This window comes from Thermobia domestica, chromosome 1, assembly GCF_964235325.1.
Source record: "Thermobia domestica chromosome 1, izTheDome1.hap1.1, whole genome shotgun sequence".
NCBI lineage: Eukaryota > Metazoa > Arthropoda > Insecta > Zygentoma > Lepismatidae > Thermobia > Thermobia domestica.
In genome coordinates, this window is record NC_137454.1 from 100,984,666 (window position 1) to 101,010,556 (window position 25,891).

A 25,891-nucleotide genomic window follows, 5' to 3' on the forward strand; every position below is an offset into this window, starting at 1 on the left:
TATAAGACAAGAACTGCAAAAGGTAGTGATAAGCGGTTTCCAACAATCGATTCAATGTCTGAAGAGAACATACCGTTATCACATTCTTCCTACAATCAAGTCTCCGCATATAATTTTGACGGCATTTGGCTACAACATTACGGAGTGCTGCAATGCTATGGACTGAATTTTTGACAATACTTACATAAAAGATAAAATATTTCCACAACAATAGATTGGAAGACGGGGTGTGATCAAATGACCTCCAAGATTTCTCGATTTATCACTTCTGGATTACCTTCTGTAGAGGACAATGTGTATTGCACCAAAATCACACATCGTGAATGACTTCCGGCATTGCATTCTGAAAGAAGCAATTTTCCGAGCTTCGAGGGGCTGTAATACCCTGTTGAGAAAAAGAACCTGATTTTACTAGTCATTAGTTAATCTCGTCACTGTAGTAATCGCACACAAAAAAGACCCTTGAGGTTCATTAAAATTTCCATTTCGAGCACTGCTATTAATACTGTATTACTTGCGACTGTACGGAAACTGAGCAGATTAAATCAGGGGTCATTTCATTCAGACTTCGCTTGAGGGGGACAAGAGCACCACAGACATAGGATTTTAACGTTTTGTACTAGTATATTAGTAGACAATAGATTAAAGTATATGTATTCCTTAAAGTCTTGGGGGGGGGGCAATTTCCCCCTCCTGCCCCCCTAAATGACGCCCCTGGATTAAATGATATTCAAGGTTGTTCTTCGTTACGGAGCAAGAGGTAACAGAAAACAAAGTAGGATTATGGAGGGTGTGCAAGACATTTGCACAACTTGTCTCAAAACAAACAGCAAGAAAAATACATACGTGTCGAAACTGCTTCTAACAAACAATACTTGATTACAGAGTAAGTTATTCACAGCAGATAGTCGCTATATTTGTAAGCAGTGTTTCTTCCAGACATTTTTCGGGGAGGAACTGCCCCCCGGAGCTGAGTGTGCCCCCTGTGGAAGACCAAAATAATATATCTATAATATAATAAGAAATTGATTGAATAGTACCTTGTGAAAATAATATGTGCCCATCCGAATACTAAGTGTGCTCCCGGAACATTTTTTTCTGAAAGAAACACTGTTTGTAAAACAATCGTCTAATCATTATATAAAATCCTTCAATAAAGAGCCTCATTCCATATCGGTTTTCGCAAAATTTATAGACTATAACACAACACAAACATTACAATAAGCAACGGAATGGAGACCAAAGTGGCCAATCGAAAAAAGTAGTTTTTTTTGGGGGGGGGGGAGAATTTATACTGTTAGTCAAATCCTGACATTTAGCCACTTTCCAACCAAATTAACAGCACTGTGCAACACTGTGGAAAACTATGTTCTTTTGTTGTATAGACGACAATCGTTGTTTTTGTTTATGTTTACGCTTCACAATGTTTGAATATGGCGGTTTACGAAGTTTATGCACATAGTGTATTATATAAATACAAAACAACCCTTTGTTCTAAAGCCACAGTGTTCATTATATTATCAACAATTTTAAGTGTAATACCACCATTGCTTATTGCATATAGGAGTCATGGTAATATAATTTTCTGATTAAAATGGAAAGTAGCGTTTAAATATTTATATTGCCATATTAATTAGGGACAAATTATGTAGACGACTCGAAATATTTATTGAAAAGGCTAATCGGCTAAGCTTCCGCAGATGGCGGCCTCGGATTAGACCCACATGAATTTGTTTTAGACTGTTTTACTATTTATTTGTTCTTATTTAAATATAATTTATCTAGAATTATCCTTTCATTTTCAGGTTTCAGTAGTAGAGCGCTTATTTCTGGTGCGCGGGATCCCTAATTCGATCCCTGGCCAAGTTAGTTGGTAGTGGACATCATCATCATGTCCGTAGGTTTTCTCGGGTACTCTTGTTTGGTCCCACGGCATATTTTTGGAACTGGGGGTGGCGTAATATTTTGCTTAAATTTCGTGCTTTCTTGGGTCCATGTTCCGTTCAGGGGGTCCAGTGTCTTCTCCACTTCTTTCTATTGATTTTTGTTTGATTACATAATATAACGTTATGTTAGGTTCTATTAGGTTACGTTAGGTCAGGTTAGGTTAGGTTAGGTTAGCTTAGCTTACTTAAGGGGGTCCAGTGTAGTTTTGGACCCCCTTAACGGAACATGAACCCTTTCTTGCTATATACCTGTGTTTTTTGATGCTTTAGATTAGGGTACGTTATGTAAGTACTTTGTAATTACACTTACGTAAAATCAATTCATTTTGCCTGTAAACATGGTGATTTTACCTGATTTCCCCCCCCCCCCAGTTGCAAAACTATCCCGGACATAATCCTGGGACATTAATCTAAAAGATTTTATTTCTTCCATTTCCGTCGTTCACTCTCAACTGTTGATCATGCATATTTCTTATTTTCATGCTGTCTTTGCTCTTCATTAGATACGTATTAATCTGTACTGTATTACTTCGAAATTAGTATCTTCCAACTGTTAAAGTGTTGCAAACTACGCACTATTCAGAAATAACAAAAACAATGAATCCTTACTTATTCGTATTTCCAACCAGCAATAACAACACTGCTACAGTATTATGTAAGTAAACTTTTAGGGGGGCTTCGGAGCGGATCCTTCCTTGAAATACAAAACGCATACGAAAATACTTCTTCCCTCTACTAGGTTGCCACGCAAGAGAATTCTTATATTCATGACATTTGAACTTTAAAAAAAAAAGCAGGAAATACACTTTTGCTACCTTAGAAAGTGTTTCTTGAGGAAAGAGTTGTATTAATGAATACGTTACGAACACTGAGTATAACTACAGCATGTGCACATATGGCATCAAAATTACATGCACAAAACGAATTAACTTCAAAGCAAAAACCAACTTGTGCTAGGTGCTCACTGAAAAGTATTATTTCTACGGTATCTAACCGAATCAGGGCAGGAGCGCAGAAGGAGAGTCCGAGCAGTAGCAAGAGGGTGCGCCCGTAGGGAGCAAGCGCGTCAGCGGCTGAGTATAAATATAAACGAGAATAATAGAAAACACTATATGACGTAAAAGAAAAAAGAAGCTTCAAAACGCGTACTTTTTTTCCATCTTCCACCATTTACTGCACAAGATGTCGTTATGCATATGATAGTTAATGATAATGATGAGTTGTACTCTTAATTTTCGTTGTTATGTGAGCTCCCTCGTCGCTATATGGTTGGCGTACGCGTTTTTGGTGCACGAGACCCGAGTTCGATTCCCGATGGGAGCTCATGTGGTTCGGATCTTGCATTAAACTGTAAGACAATGTTTCATTAGGCTCACTGTTGAAAGGGAGAATAAACTCTAGTTAATCAATCTCGGTGTCTTTCAATTGACACATTGAGCTTTATTAAATTGTATATTTCATATAATTGTAATGCGTTGAAACAAACACTTACCGAGTTAATTAAGTGTATTATCGTTAAGTTCACGTATAGCTTATACAGTTTTGAATCCACTGATTACACCGAGGATTTCTCAGAAGTCTGTAACTCGGGAATCGAAGCCGGTGGGATGATCTCGTAATTCAGTATGCCTTGGAGTCAAGATATTGTGGTGAGGAAAGGCCTGTATTCTAAAGATTGATCTTGCATAATTGGTGCACCGAATTCAAGCCCCGGACGTGATTGGGAGTCCATGTTAATAAGGCATGTTTCGGAAACATTGTAGTATACATATGGAAGGAACTGAAAAGAAAAATATTAAATGAAAGCCAAAAATAATATTTACTCACATTAGTATTATCCTTTAACAATATGGAAAACTATTTAACTGAGCCATAAACTCCTTCTCTTCCCACTTTCAGAATTTTTTTTCTTACGTCCAGCACAAGGGTCTTGCTACTCTGCTGGGCCACTTTCTTGGAGATTCGCATCCAAATGTTCTTGAAGAAAGTTAGATTTTTCGCTGGTTCTGGTCTTTTTCGGTATTCAGCTTTGCAGAGGACCCAATATTTTTCAATCGCCCTCGCTTGCGAAAAGTTAGGGGCGTTGTCTTTTTTTAAGGAAGTCGATGTTTTTTGGTTTCACGTTGTCGATGACTTTAGTGGCGTAGTGATATGTTGCCATGTCCGGCTAGAAAAGGACATTGCGACCGGTGATAAAAGGAAAGCAGTCATTAAGGTTAATGTCTGCGGTCATTGTGGTCGAAGAAATGTAAGGTACCGAAATCCTTCCCTTGGCATCCATTGTTTGCCATATCAGGTGTTGCTTGGGAAACTTCGCCTTAGCCTTGATTTTTGAATTTGTCGTTACCCTGTGTTTTATCTCGACATGAATAGTACTTACGACCTGCAACATCAGTAAGGTCAACAGGACAGTACGTCTCGTCATCAATCACCAGTATTTTCAATAACGCTGAATCCAATTCTTTTAAGCAATTTTGCGCAGTTTCTTTGTGCACGTATCTTTTGTTATTTCGTATACTTTGGAGCCACTTTTGCTTTATACGTTTTAAAGCCCAATTTCTCTTTTTGTGATTCTATGTGTGATAGTAGGCGGTAACTTCAATTTTCGGGCCAATTCGCGGACAGACACACTAGGATTGTTCAAAAGTTCCAATTCAACTTTCTTCACTTCTTGTTGGTTCATCAACCGCGCCCGACGACCTGGTGGCTTCTTGTATTTGGCACTGCCGGTGTCCTCAAATCTTTGTAGAATACAATAAATAGTATTTCGGGCAATCCCTTCGTTGATAAAATGGCTGTACGTCACTTTGCGATCTCTGTTACACAGAGAAAATGGCAGACTCTTTCTGCGTTCTTCTGCCCACTTCGCTTACCCATACCCACACCTTAAGCACTACACAAACACGACTTCACAATCTGCAAACGAAATTCAGTCTACTGTCTATTTGCACATTCAAACTGGTTTCACTTCGTTTTGTCACGTGTCACGCACTTAGTACAATCATGCTACAATATTTCCGGAACAGACCTTAATAGGTCTCGTTCTTCATATCTTTGGCGCTCTATACGGACGCAAGACAAAAACTCAGAGCTTAAGAACTAGGCTAAGTAGTGAGAAGTTTTCTTTAATACAAAATTCATAGTTCCTTCATATTTCGTTTACGATTTCACGCATATTATAAGTTTCATGTTCTGCAAAGTATGTTGCATAGCAAGTAACTTTATTTTATCATTATTTACTATGTTACTCTTACAAAGCCTTTTAAAAAAGGGCACTTCGACATATAACACGCTGAAAAATAAAACTTTCAGACATTACCCATTGCTTCTTCTTGGGAAAAGTTAAGCAGAAATTTATAAACTGAATAGTACTATAATTTACATCAACTTTTATCTTCTTTGTATTTTGAGCGATATTACGAGATGAATGTGTTGATCGCGAAAAAAAAAAAAAAAATCGAATTCGAGATTTCAACGGATTGCAGACGTTTCATGACCTATACATACCAAATAAGAGATTTTTCAGTGTCTGTGCGCCCGTTTCCTAATGTTCACTCACCTAGAGGCCGTACTAGTAAGTATAGTTGGACCAAATTTTAAACTTAATTTCTATAAGATGGGGGAGGGAGGGGGGTTCGAACTTTCTTCCTAGTTCCAAAATTAAGAGTAGTTTGCTGAAGTTTGAAAATAATAAAACGAAAGTTGTTTCTCGAAAACGTCTCATACGTTTCATAAATCAATATTTTAGTAACTACCCTATAATACTGTATAAATCGTTTCTCTGGAAAAAAATCCAGGAATTGTTTACTTGTAGGTGAGTTCTATGTAGATTATTTTCTCAAAAATTATGTGGGTAATTTTATTCATATTTCATAAGTAAACTTTCCATTAACAAACCCACAATATTGTGTACTATGGTCATTTTTCGTTTTTAAAGGGCAGTTCACTCTTGGTAATGTTTTTTTAATTACAATTTTTTCAAGAATTACTCAAGTGATTTTGTTCATATTTCATAAATAAACGTTTCTTTAACAACCCTATAATATGCCATAATTCATTAGCCATGAAAACAAAGTACAAGGGGATATTTACCCTTTGAGGTGAATTATTTTTTCGACGATTTTTTCAAAAATTTCTTGGATAAATGAGGTTATCTTTTATAAGCACATGTTTCATTAAAAATCATACAATACGGTATAAGTCGTTTTGCTTGAGGAGTAGTTTGCTTTCGAGGCTGAGCTTTTCTCGGATAGTTTTCTTAAAAATTGTTCAGTTGATTTTACTCATTAGAGAGAAAAATATTTCTCCAACAACCCTAGAATATGACGTGAATAATTGCTCATGAAGTAATAAAAATCAACAAGGAGTAATTTGCTCTTGGGATAAGTCTTCTTCAATACAAAATTTTCTGAAAACGCCTATTATAATTTTGTTGTTATTTCGTGAATAAATGTTTCCATAATAACAGCAGCATGGCTTATGGTTCAATCTAAGAAGTGGGAGCGAAAAGATTTAGTGCGCTGGTCCGTGACTTATACTAGATTGATAAAGACATTGATTGGGAAAGATAATCATCTAGTCTTCTTTTCGTTTCTTTCTTTCTTTCTTTCTTTCTTTCTCTCTCTCTCTTTTTTTTTTTTTTTTTTTTTTAAATCCGTAACAAGTAGGATTCTGTGCGTTTATAGCGCCTTAGTAATAGAGAGCTCCCTTCAGCAGCGGAAGTTCGAGTCCAGATCACTATTTGCACTTTGTGATTCTTTCCAGTTATTTAATTAAATCATTTCACCAGTTTTGTTCCCTTTTATGTACAGTATTCATTCCACAATCTGATGACCTCAGAACGCGAATAATTTCGAATCCAAATGGTCAGCACCTTGCTCGTGTGAGTTAGTGCGTAAGTTTCCCGAGCGCTTGGGTCTTGCACAATTTTTGTCGTTCAGTTCGTTGTCGAAAGAAATAGTGAAAAGATGTGTGATTTTCACTGTTAACTTTATGCTTTTATATCTATTTCATGTTAATTTTTAAATATAATAACAACTTAGTGTATTCACCATAGGTCCTAAAAGTTCATATTTATTCAATTATTAATATTTTACCCACGGTTAAAATCATGTTGAAAATTCGAATTTGTGAGACCTAGAGACCGATTAATCTAATTTATATTATTTTAAAGGAAGAGAGAATTGTCTTGCAACGCGAATGAGATTCTGGAACGGATTAAATTTTAATTCCAAGGTGTCACTGTATTTTTAAAGCAATGTATTTAATTATAAATAAATACAAAAAATGTATAGTTATAAAGTGTTGTTTCATGGGCAATTTTATCATCTTTTTAAGAGAGGTTAACCGTATGTACAACAGAATACAGTATTTGTAGACCTTCTTTAATAAATTTTGAAACAAATTATATCGTTTAAGGTTTCTGGGTGCACATAGATACTTACTTGGAGCAACCAGATGTGCATTTTAAGTATGAATTTGTACTGCTTCTGGAGACAGGAAGGCCAGAGAAACCAGTTGTGTGCAGTACTTTTGCTAACTTCAATGAGATGATGAAGAATTTCGTCAGATGTCCAGAAACAAAGGTTAGTATTTATGGGCTAATGTGGAATATAATGTGTTGGCTAATTGTATTTCAGTATGAAGTAACATTAACAATTTAGCTCGGTAGCTGCGTTGCAATTCGGTCTTCTATAAGACGAAGGAAACGATCTCTTTCAGTTTCCTATTTGGGGAATGCATTTGCAATATAAATATCATAGAGGTTCGTATTACATGCAATGTGGTAATGTTGGAAGAAAACATTTATGAGCTCATTACCTCAAAAAGAACCATTAAATAACTTAATTTTGCTGTCTGTTTAAGAAATGCAGGAAATTTCCTTACGAACTTTCTAAGCCAGGGCTCGAAAATGTTCTGATCTAGGCACAAGTTTTGAGAACCAAGCACCAAGTCAGAACTACTGATAGGTAAAAATTTGGAATTCGAAACTCAAAAATGCTAGGGGCCAGACTCATATTTCTAGTCGCCATGGCGGTCTGACACCCGGGATTTTGCGAGCCGTGTTTAAACAGTTATTTATTTTTCATTAAGTTCTCCCTGTAACTAATACACAAAAGCAGTGGTGTATTTAGGATTTTATTTCGGGGGTTGGGGGCCTATGCACAACACGTGAATAAGCACTAGTATTTTTCCTTTTCACCCTTTAAAACCCAAACACACAAGAACGTTATTGGGGAAGCAGAAAAGGAGGGAGGGGGGGGGGAACCACCTAAAATGTCTATGGTCGACTTTAGACGCTACCAAATCGCAAGCAAAGTACGTTCCTATCGCATGGATGAAAATTCGGCCTAGTTCGCACCCGAATTCGCTATTGAAAATGTTAGGAAATTTTATGATCTGGTAAAGAAAACGTCACGAAAAAGTTACAAAATTTCATTTTGGAATTTTAGTAGACACCCTGTACGAGAAACGAAAGAAAGTAGCAACTGAGAAAAAGAAACGAAAGAGAAGAATGGGCGAAAGAAAGAAAAAAGAACGCAGTTCTTACGTGGAATCAAATTTGACAAATACAGTATTATTTATGAACAAAGAGCATAAGAAAATGGAAAGTCAATGAAATTCTTAGAAATGGTAAGAAGGATTATTGTTGTACGTAGGATGCGAAAAACTAACAAATTTATTTTGGGTAGAAGGGCGCTTGAACCCGATACCCACCCACCCCTAAATACGCCACTGCACAAAATATAGTATAGGAGGTAAATAGGGCGGAAATACATTTAAGAAAAATCTGTACCTTGTCCGATTCAGAATATGTCCGTAGAGGGCATACCTTGTGATTTAAAACACCTAGATATTTATTTCAGCAGGTAAATACCCGGGTATGTACCCTAAATGGATATTTTAGTAGATATTTAGGTTTCATTTTTAAGTATTTGGATTTCCTCCTTGTTTTTATATCACTTCCAGCAGCAGTAATTAACAATGAGCATACATTTTGTTTTCTCTAGTAATTTAAATTGAATTTGATATATTATTAATTAACACAGTAGTAATTGCCTAGCTACCTACATTTACCTTGATCTAGTTTTCCACTAACTTTACATTGATTGATTGTGTTACGGTTTTCTTTTTAGCAAGTAGTACCATTGAAATGGATAGGTGTTCATAAATATGTGTATGATTGATTTTAGTTTTGTTTACCCCTTTGCACTATATACCGATTTATGTTACCTGTGTACAAGAATACTTGTTGACAATATAGTTTGTTTCATTCGAGTTATACAGGGTGTTTCAAAACAACACCGACAACGTTTGAGAGGTGATTCCTGACACCAAGATAAGACAAAAAGTATAGATCAACCTGGGTGCACAAATGCTTCCTTTTAGAGTTATAGACTGAAAAAATGAACTTTAAAGGTCCATAGCTCCAAAACTATGGAACCTACCGTAGTCGGGTCAAGACTTCACTGACCAAACATACATGTTTCAGAATCCTAAGTTACTCACGAAGCAATTTTTATAGAGGGAGTTTGGCTGCGGGCATATAATTTGAAGTACTCTCCAACTACTCTCATAAGAATTGTTAAGGAAGTACCGCAGGATATTTGGATAGGGCGCATACTAGTTACTAAGTGAACTCTTAAACCGACTATGGTAGGTCCCATAGTTTTGGAGCTATGGACCTTTAAAGTTCATTTTTTCATGTTTTCGGCAGCCTATAACACCGAAAGGAAGCATTTGTGCACCCAGGATGGTCTGTACTTTTTGTCTTATTTTGGTGTCAGGAATCACTTTCCAAACGTTGTCGGTGTTTTGGAACACCCTGTATAGTAATTTATTTGCGTATAACAATATAAATTTATTCGAAGAATTTGTTGGAAGTCATAGGATTACGCGGTGATCGTGATAAATGATGTATCGTAGGCATGCTGGCTGCTGGTATATTTGACATAGATATTAGTAATTATGAATAGCATTACAATAAAAGGGGGTGTAGTACATTATTTCGTATAAAAACGGGAGTATATCGGTGCCGAATGCCGTATGAAAGATTATAAACAATCAAATATAATATAAACAGATTACGTAAATAGACCTATATGTTCACAAGCTACATATGTCACCTTTGTAGTTTCTAATGCAGACAATTTGAAGTAGAAGGGGAAATGTCAACGGATAATAGTCATTATCAGCTCTATATTACATTCCTTAATGCGAGGTATGTGATTTAAGTTTATTTCGAATTGTTGAGAACGTAAACATTTGCTTACGTATTGTTTTGACGGAACCGGAAGTGACGCCATCTTGAGCTACGTAAATGAGAAAAATAAATAAAATTTCACAAAATATAACAGTGTAATTAAAGAATTAAAGAGTAGTGAAAATGGCTTTCTTTTAGTGAGGAAGGAATTTAGGTACCAGAATAATAAAGAATTACAGTGCTAAAAATCTACGTTATTAGTATGGTTGTTGCGCGACTCACGAGGGTACACGAAGATATATGAAGAGAAAGATCGAAATGTGAGCTCAATTCCAGGACTGCGGGGCCCAAAAAATATTTAGAAATAATTAGGAAAATTTGATTTTCGGAAGTCAACCTACTAAGAAACTGTATTAGAAACACCTATATGTAATTTATTAAGTGTGGGGGTACCCAGCAGGACGCAGGTAATAAACTTACAATCTTAGGTAAAATATCTTTGAAGGAAGAACATGTCACAGAAGCCATATTGTGTATGAGCCTGTTTTCAGTTGAAATTTATTATAGAAACTGAAGTTTTATGAAATTAGAGACAGTTTTTATTCTCAATATCAGGGCTCATAGTGAGTCACTTTTTTAACTACAGTTACTTTTTTTCAAGTTTGTCACTAAAAGTTACTTTTTTTGGGAGGTAAAGTGACTTTTTCGTGTGATTTATATTTTACAGGGTGTCTACTGGTCATGAAAGTCATGAAAGTCATGAAAAAGTCATATATTTTGCTTAGTGGTCATGAAAGTCATGAAAAAGTCCTTTATTTACCCAATTGGTCATGAAAATCTGAAATCTCAGAATATATTTTTATACTTCATACTTTTATACCTCATACTGCATGTACTGAAACAGTTGTATCAGGTCAGTAATTAAGAGAATTTCCCCCAACAGTTAGTGCTGGCTTACTGGTACTTTACTGTCTTCCTAGCTGCTCCCCATTTCATCTTCTAGTCTCTGTAATATAGTAACAACTTTTTACTGTCCAACTTTGTGATCTGCTATTTCTTTACTTCTAAGAAATGTAAATTGTGTATTTTTGGGCCTTTAGACTTATGCAAATAATATTATTCGTTTGAGTTTCCAGATTTTAAATTTGATGATCTATTTTTTTAAAACGAATTTCTTTGATAATTTGTTTTGTCTTTGGGCAGTTCTCTGAGTGCTTAATTTTAGACAAATTTCTGCTAGATGGATAATTATACTCAGAATTAAAACTTCAAATACAGTATAGAGTGATTAACTGGTAAGAGCAGGCCCGTATTTAGGTAAGTGCTATTCTGTGCTCGAGCACAAGGCGGCAGAATTTTAGATTCTTTCTTTAAGATTCACAATAAGTGATATTTAAGACTAGCGACCCGCATAGTTCCGATGCACCACTGATGGTAGGGGTTTATTATTACTAATGGTAAATGTTTATCGCCATGGTCATGAAAATTTGAACAAAAAGGTCATGAAAAGTCATGAAAAAGTTATGAATTTACTTTCTGGTATTCCAGTAGACACCCTGTTTTACATTGGCAGTTTTCTTAGAAAAATATAAAAATAAACGGAAAAAGGCAGAAACTTGTCACTCATTTCTCTTCTAAAAGCTTCAGCACTTGCTGTCATATGTGAAACAGTAAGCTTTTATTCTTTCTAAAGTACAATGGATGGTTAGTGGATGCTTAAGCTCTCAAGGTGGGCACCTAATGATTTTTTTTTGTTTTGTTTCCATACATGAAAAATAAGATGCATAGTGAGCACTTCGTATCACCTGAAGCAGCTGTAGACGTATTTCGACAGTGGTTTCTGAGTTACTTCTTCAAAAGGAAGGTCTATTCTTTCGAATTTTTCCAATAGCGGAACACTGACTCCACTGTTAGTAGTAGTTTGCAGAATTTTTCCAGTAGCCCTTGTACCATGCCACTGGCATGAGTTCTTACTGTCTTATCCGAAAAATAATAATAATAATTTCTGATTTCTGTAACGTACAGGTCAGTACCTAAATTAAAAAGTAAACTTATATATATAATTCAAAGGAAAGTATTAAATATTTTAATTTGCAGGTAAGAGAAGATGATGTGAATGGTGATGGGAAGAAGGACATTCTTCATATTGAACTTGACCAAATACTGGAACAAACAGAAAATATTCACTCAGTGAAACTGTTTCTTTTGTTCGATTATAAGCTCCATGTAAGTGTTTTTCAGTCTTGTTATCTTGTAGGAAAGAAACCTTAATTTAATGTAGATACAAAGAAGTTGGATCATTATATGGAGAATCATCAATATCTGGAAAATTGGTAAAATCATGTTAACGGAATCTGATGAAATTTTGCACAGTTAGCTAGATCAAAGTAAGTTCAAAGGTAGAACATTATCTCTTTCTTCCCCCACTGCGCTTAGCTACCTCTTTCTCTGGGCCTTACTATGTCCCCAACGTTGCACTTGTCAGAACTACATACATATTTAGCTTCCATTTCTCTTGAAATCATTTTATTTCCATTGTCGTACATGCGTCATATATATGCACGTGCGAAATGACATAACACAGATATGCATTGCAGTTACAAAACTTTTTTGTGTACGTATGTGTGCGTGTTAACTATAGTTTAGGCCTATTGTTAGTTATAAGTTATCTAATCTTACACACAGTGATTTTTTTCGGGTTGAAAACGGCAACTTTCACTTTTCAAAGTTTTCAAAATGTTGAAATTCATGTGTGTGTAGAAAATAACACAGTCATTTTGTGTGTGTGTGTGTGTGTGTGTGTTTGTGTGTCCATGGAAAATAATTATTTTGTACTTCATTCACTGTAGAGTATGAAATATTGAATATGCCCAAAATAAGCAAAATGTTCACAAAACTTGGTCGTATGTGTTTTCCCAACTATACCTCGTACTGCAAAACTGATATTTTGAGCTGAAAGGGCAATGCTTTACCTTCAAAATAAGACCTTATTTCTGTCTGTATATGTATTCTATCAAACACTACAAAAATAAATAAATAGATAAAGATGTGTTTTTCACGAAAACTGGCCGCCATTATAACTGTCGGGGGTATGGCTAATTCCAGTGGAAAAGATAATATTTTGCATTTGAACTTACTTTGGTCTAGTTAAAAAAAATAGCAAATTTTTAATCGAATGACCATAATAAAACTATCATTTGATGATCCTCTAAGAAAGATCCAGCTGTTATTTTTAACCATAATTGTTATTTAGACATTCTACTCTAGTACTAACCTGAACTACTTGCTGTGACAGTGAGTGAGTAAGTGGAATGAGCTCGAGTACGACCTGCGATATTCGGATTAAATATCGAAAATCAATATCGACAGGATATGAAAACTCGATCGAAATATATCACATCCATTTGTTGGGAAGGAATACATATAAAAGATCAATATAAATTATAGTACTATGAACGTCGGTTGCCCTAACTTTTGTGCCCTTGGTGCTGGGGTGTAGAACCACGCCTCTAAATTTTGGCATGGGTACATTGGTCACCCTCTAAAATTCGGGAGCTGTGCATAGGATCACTCTCATTAAATTTTGGAAATTGCCAAATTTAAAATTTGATATGGTAGTATAGGACCAGGGTATGTACCTCTGTAAGTTTGAGTGTCCGTCTCGTTTTACTTCATGGGTAAACAGTTGCCAATTGGTGCCTCTTTGATGAGACTTTATTACGTTATATGTTTGTATGAGTGTACAGGGGTCCCTTTTCTTTCATAACATACGGTTACACTGGCGCACCCCTCTTAAATTTTAGGAGGGTACATAGGATCACTCCTTAAATTTTGGAATTGTCAAAAAACAAAAAATAGCAAATGTTTTCTAGGACTGATATATACCACTGTACACTTCGGTGGTCTGTGTTCTTTATGGGTATGCCAAATATTTAAATTTTGGAGGTTTTTGACAATTTATGCCCTTTGATGAGCGTTTATCACATTACATGGTATAGGAGTCCATGTTCTTTTATATGACATGAGTAAATTAACGCATTCCTCTAAAAGTTTGGAAGGGATACATTGAAATTTGAAAATTATCATAAAACAAAATTTGGTAAATGTTCTGTAGAACCCAAATATATATACCAGTGTAAATTATAGTAGTACGAGCAGTAGTTGCTGGCACTTTTTTCTGAGTGGCTGAGGGACGTTACGTGACCTGATCTCGTGGTATGATGTTATAAGGGTTAATGTCCTCTTGATTTTGGCAGGGTACCTTGGCCAAACTCCTAAATTTTGGGAGATATACATAGGACTACCACACTTAGATTTTGAAAGTTTATAAATTTAAAAATTGGTATGGTAGTATAGGACCGGAGTATGCTTCTGTAAGTTTAGGTGGTCCATCTCGTGCCCTTTTTGGGTAGAAAATTGCAAAAAAAAAAAAAAAAAAAAAAAAATCCAATTTTGGAGGTTTTCGTTCTTTCTTTTTTTTTTATCTCCTTTCATGAAGCATTATTACTTTATATGGTTATATGGATGAATATACAGATCCATTCACTTTTATAAGTTATGAGTGCATTGATGCCCACCCTCTTAAATTTTGGGAGGAGTATATAAGACCACCCCTCAAATATAGGAATTGTCCTGTAAATTTTTTTTCTAGGATCCTATAGAGGAGCCAGCAAGAGAAGGTCTTTGACAGCTCGCAGCGTCATTACCATTACCTGCGTGTCAAGGCTTATTTCAGTGCATCTATAATGGAATTTAATAGTGTAAGACAGAGTGACAGTGGTTGATAACATTAGCACCAAAGTAAGGGCTGCATTTTCTCTCAGCATGTGGTAAGAAACTTCAGAGACCATCTCTTGTTGGCTGTGCTATAACATATACCTCTATAAATGTGGGTGGTCCATCTTGTTCTCTTTTATGGATGTAACATTGCCAGAAATTCAAAATTTGGAGGTTTTTGACTTAATTTATTCCCTTTGATGTGGATTTATTACGTTATACGCTTATGTAGTTGAATATAGGAGTCTATTCTCTATTATAACACATTATCTTTTCTTTTCAGCAGCGATTCTATATAACGTGGACCTACAGCTTAATGCGGAATCCAAACCATATGAACTCTCGCCTAGAATCGAACCCGGGTCTCTTATGCCAGAGGCTCATTCGCTAAGCGCTTATCCACAAGAGAGATCAGCAGGTAATAAAGTCTCATCAAAGAGGACCAAATAGGCAAAAACCTCCGAAATGTCCATTTTTAGCAAGTTTTTATCTATGAAATGGAATGACATGAACTACCCAAACTTAAGAGGTACATTCCCTGGTCCTGCACTACCATACCAAATTTTAAAATTTGGGAATCAAAATTTAAGGATGGTGGTCCTATGTACCCCTTCGAAAATTTAGGTGGTGGGTCAGGTTACCCGTGGCAAAATTTAGAGGGGTGGTCCTATGCAGGGACCCAGGGGCACGAAAGTTAGACCAACTGACGCTCATGCTATTATTATAACTACAACCATAGGCAACAATACGGAGAAATCATTATATAAGAATACGGATAAAGTAGCTAATGTTAGTGTGCCAACAAATCATATCATGTGAAAAAGAAAGAACGGAATATTAGTTAGTGGATACTTATAGTAAGCCTAAAACAGTATAAAATCTATTGAATACACCACAAGTAGAAGTTTAATACTGTTTATAGTCTCTAGGTGACAACTATGTAGTACATGTGTACAATTTTTGGTTATTGGTTGTGTGAAAGTTCAAAAGAGTGCAATTTTTTGTCTCTGATAATATTGAGGTATTTATATGGATTTTTATCACCAGAAGAAACTTTTTTGTTTCGGTACTTTACACCTCAACGATGGACGATATGTGGTGGGCTTAATGTTAAATAAGTAAGAAATATTTATTTTCATACAGACAGTATGGAACATATTATTTATTTGTTAGTACTTACTTGCGTATTGCAACAACGAAAATAGATTTCTACACGGAGGATGTCAGACTTGAAGAATAAAAACTTCAAGTGGCTAGCGACTTTGATGCACAAAGTCCCGGATTCGATTCTCAGTGGGAGTATTGAAATTTGAACTCATTACAGTGGTTCGGATTCCACCTTAAACTGTCGGTCGACGTCTCATATAGCGTCAGTGTTGAAAGGGACGCTAAACCTTAATCCAGCCAATTAACAAACTAGAGATATAAATGTGAGATTAAAGACGCATATCTGGATCCAAAGAATGAAGATCCTATATCACGTCTATCAAATTATTCAAAAGAGAATAATATTATAAAAGTGAAACTTCTACATAAAATAAATGATGATTTGTACAAGTAAACTCTGAAAGCTTAGAAAATGGATAAACCACAGTTTAAGTTTGGTTTAAGTTACATGAAAAGTAGAATTGTGTGAAGTGGTTAGTATGCATTTTTTTTAAGACAAAATGGACGCTCACCATCAGTATCAGTCAGCTTAACGTTGTCGTCAAAGATGTCTAAATACAAATAATTTTAGATAACTTCCATGGAAAATCTGTAGAACCTTTGTCTTTGCATCCATTAGTTATTCTAATTCCAATTTTCTCTCTTATTCTGCATCGTTTGATAAAAGTGTCCGATGGTGAGTATGAATGTTTGTTAGTTGACTATATTAATATACTGCTCCAGTGTACTACAAATATAAAAATATCAAACAGGGTTTTTCACATCTAACTATACAAATATTACTGTAGTAGTAGGTATTAGTTAAAGTGATGTGCTTATTATTATTATTATTATTATTTTTTTTTCAATTAAACCTTATATGCAGAACAAGAGGTAGGTAACAATTCTCATTGGGTAAATATTCCTTGCCATTCATATCATACTAATAGATTGACGATAATTTTTTCATAGAGATTTACTCTTTAGCGTAAATTTAGGTCTGTTACTAATGTGATGTTTGTGTTTTCAGAAAAGAGCGACTTTCCACATGGAAAGCATGGCTGTTATTCAGTATGAATCTTGTCTACCAGGAGCCAAGTTAGATGTTATTGGAGATTTAAGACTTGTCCAAAAGCAACCTCTCTCAACGCGTGGAAGGGATGTTCGCTTTAAAGAACCTATATTCGACTCCAAAAGTACTTTTGCTGAGGTTCTTATGTTCCATAAAATTTTACAAGAATATGCAGCCAGGAATGGTAAGTTAATATATTCAAAGTCTGGAAGAGAGAATATAAAAGTTGCATTTAGAAGTCCAAACTTTGATTTTTTTTTTTCTTTGTAAAGTTTTAGTAACAGTATCAACCCTTTTACGATCCATAATACGTTTTCGTACCATAATGCAGTGTTGTCTTTAACCGCTTATTTAGGTAGGGTAATGGCAGTAACCCTAAATATCGAACACTTTGGTCATTTCATTAAAAAATAAGAATACCGAAAACGTTGCGCACTATCTGAAATTTGTGATCACACCCTTCCAAATCTCGCCTTATGAAAATCAATACATTTCGATATTAGCGAACGCGAGAAAGTTTCGTAGTTTGTGGTTTTGGCTGAAGACTGCAGAAATCACTATATTTTTTGTAAGGCGCAGCACCACAGTAATAATCTTTTTTCTCTTGTGTGATGGTGTCATCATAAGGTATCCTTTTAATGATGCAATGTGTTAATATAAATATATGTATATTTATTTGTTATAATGTTATTTTTCAGCTATCATCTTATTTTAAGCGAAAAGAAAACAGTGTTCGATATTCGAGACCTATTTCATAATATCGAAATGCCGTTCGATAAAAGAGATTCCTTTAAGGAAAAATGTTCTTTTGTATCGAACATTATTGTAATTGGAAGGGCTATTGTTGATTTAATATTAATTTAACTAAGTTGTTGATATGTTTGCACTAAATACCCGTTTTGCGCTGAATTTTAAGGCTTCCACTCTGTATATGATGTTTTTGGGTTCAAACCGTTATAAAAATATTTAGATTTACCTTTTTAGTAATGTTTCGTGATAGAGAGCCTACCTAATCGAGGTCGTAACGTCGTACTGATCACATTATTTCAGACTCTTTTCCCCGGGCTGTCCTCCTCCTCAATGTATAGACTAGTAAACACAGTAGAAGTTAATCATAAAAATAATTTTTTAATATTTTTTGTTGAGTTTCCTTAAGTACTGCTCAGAACTTAATAATGGGCAAAATTAGGAACCCCAACAAGGAAGGTGTCCCCCAAACCAGAACCAAGTCTGTCAAAATAAATTGAAACAATACCAGTATTCATTATCTGCCTTGACTGAAGCTGTTCAGCAGGTGAGGTCTGGTATGATGTCCCAAAGGCACGCATCAAAATACTTCCACTTTCCTCTAACAAATTTAAATGATAAGTTATCTGGGCATCAAAAGATTGAGATTGTTCTTGAGCGGAAGCCGCTCCTGAGCCCACAAGAAGAAGACGGAATTTTTGAATGGATGGTGAACATGGTAAGAAGAGGATTTCGGTTGAAGAAAAGTAACTGGACACTGTTCAGCAAATCGTATAGTCTTCTGGAAGAAGCGCACCGTTCAAGCATGGAGGACCAGAGAAAACTTTTTTCTGATGTTTAATGGGACGACACCTTGCCTGTCTCAGAAGGCTGAAACTACTAGCAAGGGCAGGGTTGTGGTTTCGGAAGAAAGAATACGCGGCTGGTTTACTGATCTTTCGATCTATCTTGATTCTGAGGGATTAAGTGCAATTTGGAAGACCCGAGAAGGATCCTTGAACACAGACGAAACAAACTTCCTTTCTACAAGGTTTCAGGAAAGTACCTTGGTGTGAGAGAACAGCTTCAGCTTACAGCAACTTCTAAAGAAAAATACGGTACTCGGTAATTTCTGTGCTGATGGTCGTTGCGCCCCAACTATGATCGTCTACAGCAACATACGACTTTATGAAGAATAGTGTACCCGAGCCAAGGATTTCCGAGAAAACAGAAACTGGCTGTATGAAGATTACAGCATTTTTGATTTACCTCCAACGGTTTAGGTCGTGGGTAGAGACTGAGAAAATCGCACTTCCTGTTATTGTCTTTCTTGATGGGCACAAGAGTCATCTATCACTTCAGGTCAGTGAATATTATCACGATCATGGAATACTGTTGTATTGTCTTTTCCCCCAACGACACTCATTTTCTGCAATCAGCAGACGTAGGTGTATTTTCACCCTTGAAACGAGCATTGAATGCAAAATTAAAACTCTCATAGCATCTGTAACGAAGGTAAATTTTGCATCCCTGTTGAAGGAAGTTTGGGATGTTGCCGTGAAACCAGAAATTGTGAAAAGCATTTTTCGTAAGTGTGGTCTTTATCCATTGAGTCCTGCTGCTGTGGACTATAGCAAGTGTGTTGCCGATATTCTGAAGACCCCAGTGGAAAAACTACAGCAAAAGAGTGATCAGAGTACTCCTTCACCTTCTCAACAACTCTTCCTTACTGCTCATCAGAATATTAAGTTCGTGTTTGATGATCTGGAAGAATTCCTCAAGTAATAGTGATGATTCTTTCAAGGAGTTACTCAAAATTCCTGAAGCCCCGGAGAAACCTCATCAATTTAGGTTGAAGAAAATACATGTAATAACTTCCGAGGAGTACCGGGAAGAACTGAAGAAGAAACGCAACAAAAAATATTAACATAAGATGCGGCTCTGTGTGCTGAAGAGTGGCGATATGAAACAAATATTTTGTAGCATAGAACATTTTAAATGTATTTCTCTTTGTATTTGCTATCTTAGTTTATATTTTAGAATTATTGCAATGTGTTTACAATGTTACTATATCCATATAACAATTCAAGTGAACTTGTTTAAAAATAAAATATCCTGTTCGATATTTAAGCCTCGCTGTTCAATATATAAAACATCCTGTTCGATAATTAAAATCTCATTGATCGATATATAGCATAACCCGTTCGGTACAAGAAGTAATACAACTTTGTTAATAAAATGTATCTCAAATTTCAAAATTGTTAATTATAATTGTCATAAGAGGCTGGTTTCAACCAAATAAATGACACAAAGTTTTATCACTCATACAGGTGCCTGTTCTTCACTGATAGAAAATATTGATTAAATATTCACACTAATGCCCTTAAGTGTTCGATATATAATGCCATAATCCAACTATAAAAAGTATTTAAGGCGGGCTTTTTTATTATTCGTCAAGTCAGACATGGACCAAAGAATAACCCAGATGCGTTTTAGAACCAAATGATCAACTTGGTGGCGCCAAGTGGGGGCGGGGGCGCGTGACATTACATTTTATCTTGATGCAATTTTCAAATTTTTTCCCGCCCTTAGCTTTCAAGATATATTGAAATTTTGCATATACGTGTACACCTCAACTACTTTTTTTTTTTTTTTTTTTTTTTTTTTGAGAGCTCTACGTCAACCTGGGTCCCGAGAGGCCCCACAGTTTTCAGAAAGAGGATTTTTCGGAAAAATTTCCCGGATTTTCCCTAATTTTCCGTTTCTGGTGTATGATATGGGCATGCGAGTTGTTTTAAAAGGTTGCTTTATTGTAAAGAGAATGAGGTATGAACCATGATTCAGGGACAAATAGTCTTGTTTTAGGAAATTGTTACACAACTTCGTATAAATATATATAAAGATCGGTCACCTTGAGATTTAAAAAAAAAAAAAAATCCCGCCCTTAGTTTTCAAGATACAGGGTGATTTTCATGCGGTTTGTGGCAAATGATCAAAGACGGATGGGAAATTTATGGGACCATGTTTACTGATTTAAATTCATCCGGGGTAATAGCGGCCACGCCTCAAGAAAAACCGCAAATATTCGCCAGTGTACCTTACAATTGGAATCAAGTGCGGTGCAGTGTGAAGATTTGAGTTTTCTTCGTACATGGAAACCTCGCCAAGGTCAATAAGAATAAGAAATAGGAAACTGGGCCGTTGTATTGGGAATTGCGCTGTATAATTCTGTGCTACTGTGTGAGTATAATCAGAACACAATGAGAATAGTGTACTCTTTGGAGCAACATGAGTTTATTGTTAAAAGTTTTTGGCAAACTGGATCTGTTGTTGCTTCGCGTAGGTCATTTAGAAATAAATTTGCCTCACGTTCTGCCCCAGGTAGAAACATAATATACCTATGGTTGCTAGTGAATAAATTGGAAGAAACAGGATCGCTTCTGTGTGAGACAGGGAAGCATCGGACCCTGTAGGCAGCTCTTGTGGAAAATGTCATTTATCGACTCCTTAGGTCGCCCAAGAAATCTCTCCGTTGTTTGTCGCAAGAAATCGGCTGTAGCTATTCAACATGGGATTTTTGGGTATTACCGCTAACACTTAATTTGTATTCTGCAATTTCGCTTCAAAAATCCAAAACCTAATTCCAGTTGCAAAGTACACTGGTGAATATTTGCTGTTTTTCTTGAGGCGTGGCCGATATTACCCCGGATGAATTTAAACCAGTAAACATAGTCCCATAAATCTCCCATCCTTACTTGATCATTTGCCACAAACCGCATGAGAATTGGACCTCAGTTAGGAATTCTAGACCCAAATAAAATCCGTGAGTTTTAAAAGAATCACTCTATCTCATTGAAATTTCGCACACTACGAAACTACGTATTTTTCCAGTGATTTTGAGATCCCTACGTCAACATTGCGGTCAATTTTGGCAAAAATTCTGTATCCAAAAGTGTACAAAATTCACATTCGTAAGTGTAATAACTTTTCGGAACAGGATGGGACAATATCACTTCCTGGGAATTCCAGAAGATAGCTTACAGCACCTTCTCATTGGATGCTACCTGACGAAATTTTTGTGGGGGTGGTGAATCTGTGATTGATCCGTTGTCACAACACTTTCCAAGAGATTGCGCCCCTCTCTTCTGAAGCGTGTCAAATTTCCAACGGGATCTTATGGTACAATTTGTACCATACGGGTGTTTCATGGTACATTGCCTTAAAACTCTCCTATTTGAGCTTTTTTGTCCGGTTTTTTACAAGTCCAGAGGCATTGTAGAAGACCTTACGAATGGTTTCACACCCTCCTGCGTCGAGACATAGGAGGTGATGACGTTATAATTTTAAAAAAATATATTTTCTTTTATTAAGCCTATGTTCATTATTTTTTGGCGGGCTTATGTTTGCACGTAGAGATTGAAATTTTGCACAAACATTCAGTCCACCGAGTAGTATTTACCAAAATTTTTTTTTCATATTTCTGCGTTAGCAGAAGGGGGTCCGAGGGGACAAAAGTTAAAAAAAAGATTTTTTTTTTAAAAAAAACCTTTCCCATATTTTTACGCCTCAGATACATGATGGAGACACGTGAGTCGTACCGTCTGAAAGGCAGTTCTATTCTGAAGAGAATGATGGGCGAACCATGACCCTACGGTAATTAGGGATGTTTCAGGGAATTTTTATCAAAATATACTTCTGTATAGTGTAATATGGGGCATTTTCTTTTTTTCTTTCTTTTTTTTTTTGGCTTACTTTTGCACCTAGAAGATTGAAATTGTGCACAAACATTCAGTCCACCGACTAGTATTTAACAGATTTTTTTTCAGATTTCTGCGTTAAAACAGGGGGGTACAGAGGGGCAAAAAGTTGACAAAAGGGATATTTTTAGCAAAAAATCCCTTCGGGATTTTCCCGCCTTAGATGGAGATATGTGAATAGTACCGCCTGAAAGGCAGTTCTATTCTGAAGAGAATGATTGGCGGATTATAGTCCTAGGGTAAATAGAGATGTCTCAGGATTTTTTTTTTTTTTTTTTTTTTTACCTGAGATCAGGGTTTGCGGTAATTTGGGGCATTGTTGGGATTTTTGATAAAATTTCTCCCGCCGTTACTATTCAAGATAGAAACTTGAAATTTGGCATACACATTCAGTTCACCAAGTACTATTTATCAGATTTTTTTGAGATCTCTACGTTCACATAGGGCCGTTACAGAGGGGCCCAAAGTGTGAAAAAAATGTTTTTCCCCCAAAATTTTCCCTTTGACATCACTTTTTCCTCTCCTGGTATATGGTATGGGCATGTAAGTGGTACCATTTGAAAGCCTGCTCTATTCTGAAGAGAATGAGGTATGAACCATGATCCTAGGATAAATACTAACGATGCAGTAGCTGCTTGACTGAAAGTCTAAAATATATCCCAAAAACCTAAGATCCCGAAAGGGTTGCCTCTTTGATCGTCATTAAGCATTCGTAGAACTCAGCGAAAAGAAACGAGAGGGCCAGTTCGTTTGCCATTATTCGTTCTGGTGTCCTAATTGTTAGCCCTAGTGTATCACAAAATCTCCTGCATGGTGACATGCCTTTTTTCCGTGATGAAAATTTCAACGTGGGCAATGTTAACGTCAGTTGATGCTGTTTTTGGACGTCCAGACCTCTTCCCATCTTTGATATTCGTTCGCCATGCCTTGAACTCACGCTAATTTCGTAATAGTGCTTTCTACAAGAGCACTATCACCACACACATCATTCAATTGGCAATGAGTACCTGATGCACAACGTCCAGCTGCGATGAGGATTTTCACAATTATCCGTTGCTCTTCAATCGAAAATTCCATATCTCAAGCAGTATTAGAAACACGTCTTACTCGTTCAGGCACTGTGACTCAACTGCTGCTACCTAGTAAATAAAACCTGCACTGCTTAGAGACAAAGGATGGAAGTTTCCGACGCAGCAGTTGCTTTCCTGATATCACGAAAAATGTGGACTCGAGAACAAAACACCACATGGTTTTGATGTGCACCTCCTACACTAGAAAAACGTTTTATGGCAAAGCAATCAGAAGACTAAGTGAATTCACAGGTTATTGTAAAGACTTTATTTATTGTGTAAGACAGAAATCTGTGATTGAAAATAATATTTAGGTGAAATTATTATATAGTATATTATATAGGTGAAATAATAGGGTATTATATAATAGGGGAAATTATATTTAACTCAAATTCACTTAGTGAATTTCAGGGTTGTAAAAGGAGACTTTATTTTATCTACTATTTTTGTTTTAATTTTAACCAAATGATTTTCCTGTTTAGTTTTTCTTAATGTATATATAAATTTCATATTGGACTAACCTTGGTATATGTCTGTCATTTAATAATTGCTTAAATTTTCAATAAGTACTCGTATCTTCCTCAGCGGTGTTTTCTTAAAGCATCGCCTGCAACTCCTAATCACATCCTTGCAGTCAATGATTCTAGAAAACGCCGTTGAGGAAGATCGGTTCATATTTCTAATCATGTTTTAGTTTAATTCCTTAAGTTATTATATATAAACATATTTTTCAGTTTCTACACATTTGGAGAACGTGTACTCGTACTGGACAACTGGACGAGCATCTGATTCACCGTTTGTGATATCTGCCACAATTCATTATCCTGAACAACAGGTACTTTATACACCAGGATTCTGGCAAATAATGAAGTGGGCGTGGATTCAGTACTTGTCCATATTAGTGATATTTATCTTCATATTTAGGAAAATAAAAACATACGTCTTCAAAAATCAACTAGTAACCAGTGTACGAGAAATTCCATGGAAGAAATTGCATTATCAGTGATACAAGACTTGAAAGTGTCGTATTGTAAAGAGCGAAAGTAGCCCTAAAAGTGTGTATGTGCAACGTATGTGAGTATCACTTTGAAAGTATTACTGTTTTGTTAGTGTGGTGTGTACTTAAAGGGCATTGTATTCTCAGGAAATTCGACATGTGTAGGTATCAATGCCTGTTTTCTTATTGTGATGAAGAAACGGATACGTGAGTGAATGAAGTCACATCTTTTATTTATTTATCTTTTAAAATGTAATCTGAATATTTACTAAAACTTACCAACATTCAGTGGCGGCTCCTGGATTCCATAAGAAGGAAATCACATCGGTATACACATATATCGATGTTTGTGATACTATAGCCTTCGTAGTTTGCAACACTGCGTAAAAAGTGTGGTATTGTATGTTTTGTTTTTGCATGTAGATTTAAAATATATAATGGTCTGACTAGTGCCATTAAAAAGAAAAAAAAAAACAAATGAGTTGGTAACACTGTTAACCTTGTGGTATCACAGAGTATGTCATATAGCGTCTTTCCTATAGATACTTGCATGGTACAAAATTCCAGCTTTTTTTCATTCAATTAGTTTAAAAGTTTCATCGAGCGTATCAAGATAAATCATCCACCTTGTATGTACACAAGATGTTTCAGATAAAACGTCCAGTGCTTATAATAGTTATGCACTAAGAAATTCCAAAATATGCATGCAAATATGTCCTTAAAATCGCCATAATATGTATTCCAACATGCAGTTAAGTTTTCCTAAATATGTTCTTCGTAACTAAAAAAAACACTAAAAAGTAAGAGAGATAACAGAAATAACTTTGGGGAACGCGCTTTTAGAATACTTGTTTATTATTCTTAATCACAAAGTACACATTTAAAATTTCATGTTTACCATAGCTGATTATACGTATACCTTTAGGAACATTATTTCACTAGTTTTTCAATTTACAGCTATAGTTTTCTGTCATACTTAGTACGATGGTTTTACTTGCATTTTTTTTTAGCGGGGGGGGGGGGGATAAATAGGGAGGGTCAGTGCTTACTATTGCATTTGATGACAAGTGTACTGCTTCAAATGTTCAAAAGTGAACGTACGTCTATTATCTTGAAGAATATTTTTATATTCCGAAACACACTTTCCACATCGCACGAAACAATAAGTACATGTTATAATTTTGTAACATCGAACACG

At 35.8% G+C, this 25,891-nt stretch overlaps 1 protein-coding gene across 2 annotated transcripts; it reads left to right on the plus strand.

Moving 5' to 3' along the window:
- Positions 1–1,377: 1,377 nt before the first annotated feature.
- Positions 1,378–25,698, plus strand: LOC145687706 (transmembrane protein 231). 2 transcript variants are annotated; one of them, XM_081761162.1, is made up of 5 exons: positions 1,380–1,572; positions 7,365–7,531; positions 12,247–12,375; positions 17,102–17,327; positions 24,431–25,698. In XM_081761162.1, the coding sequence occupies exons 1-5, from the start codon at positions 1,434–1,436 to the stop codon at positions 24,700–24,702; spliced, it is 933 nt and encodes a 310-aa protein (XP_081617288.1). In that variant the 5' UTR covers positions 1,380–1,433; the 3' UTR covers positions 24,703–25,698. The 2 variants fall into 2 exon arrangements, with proteins under 2 accessions (XP_081617294.1, XP_081617288.1); XM_081761168.1 differs by lacking the exon at positions 12,247–12,375 and having other exon boundaries at positions 1,378–1,572.
- The last annotated feature ends 193 nt before the right edge of the window (positions 25,699–25,891 follow it).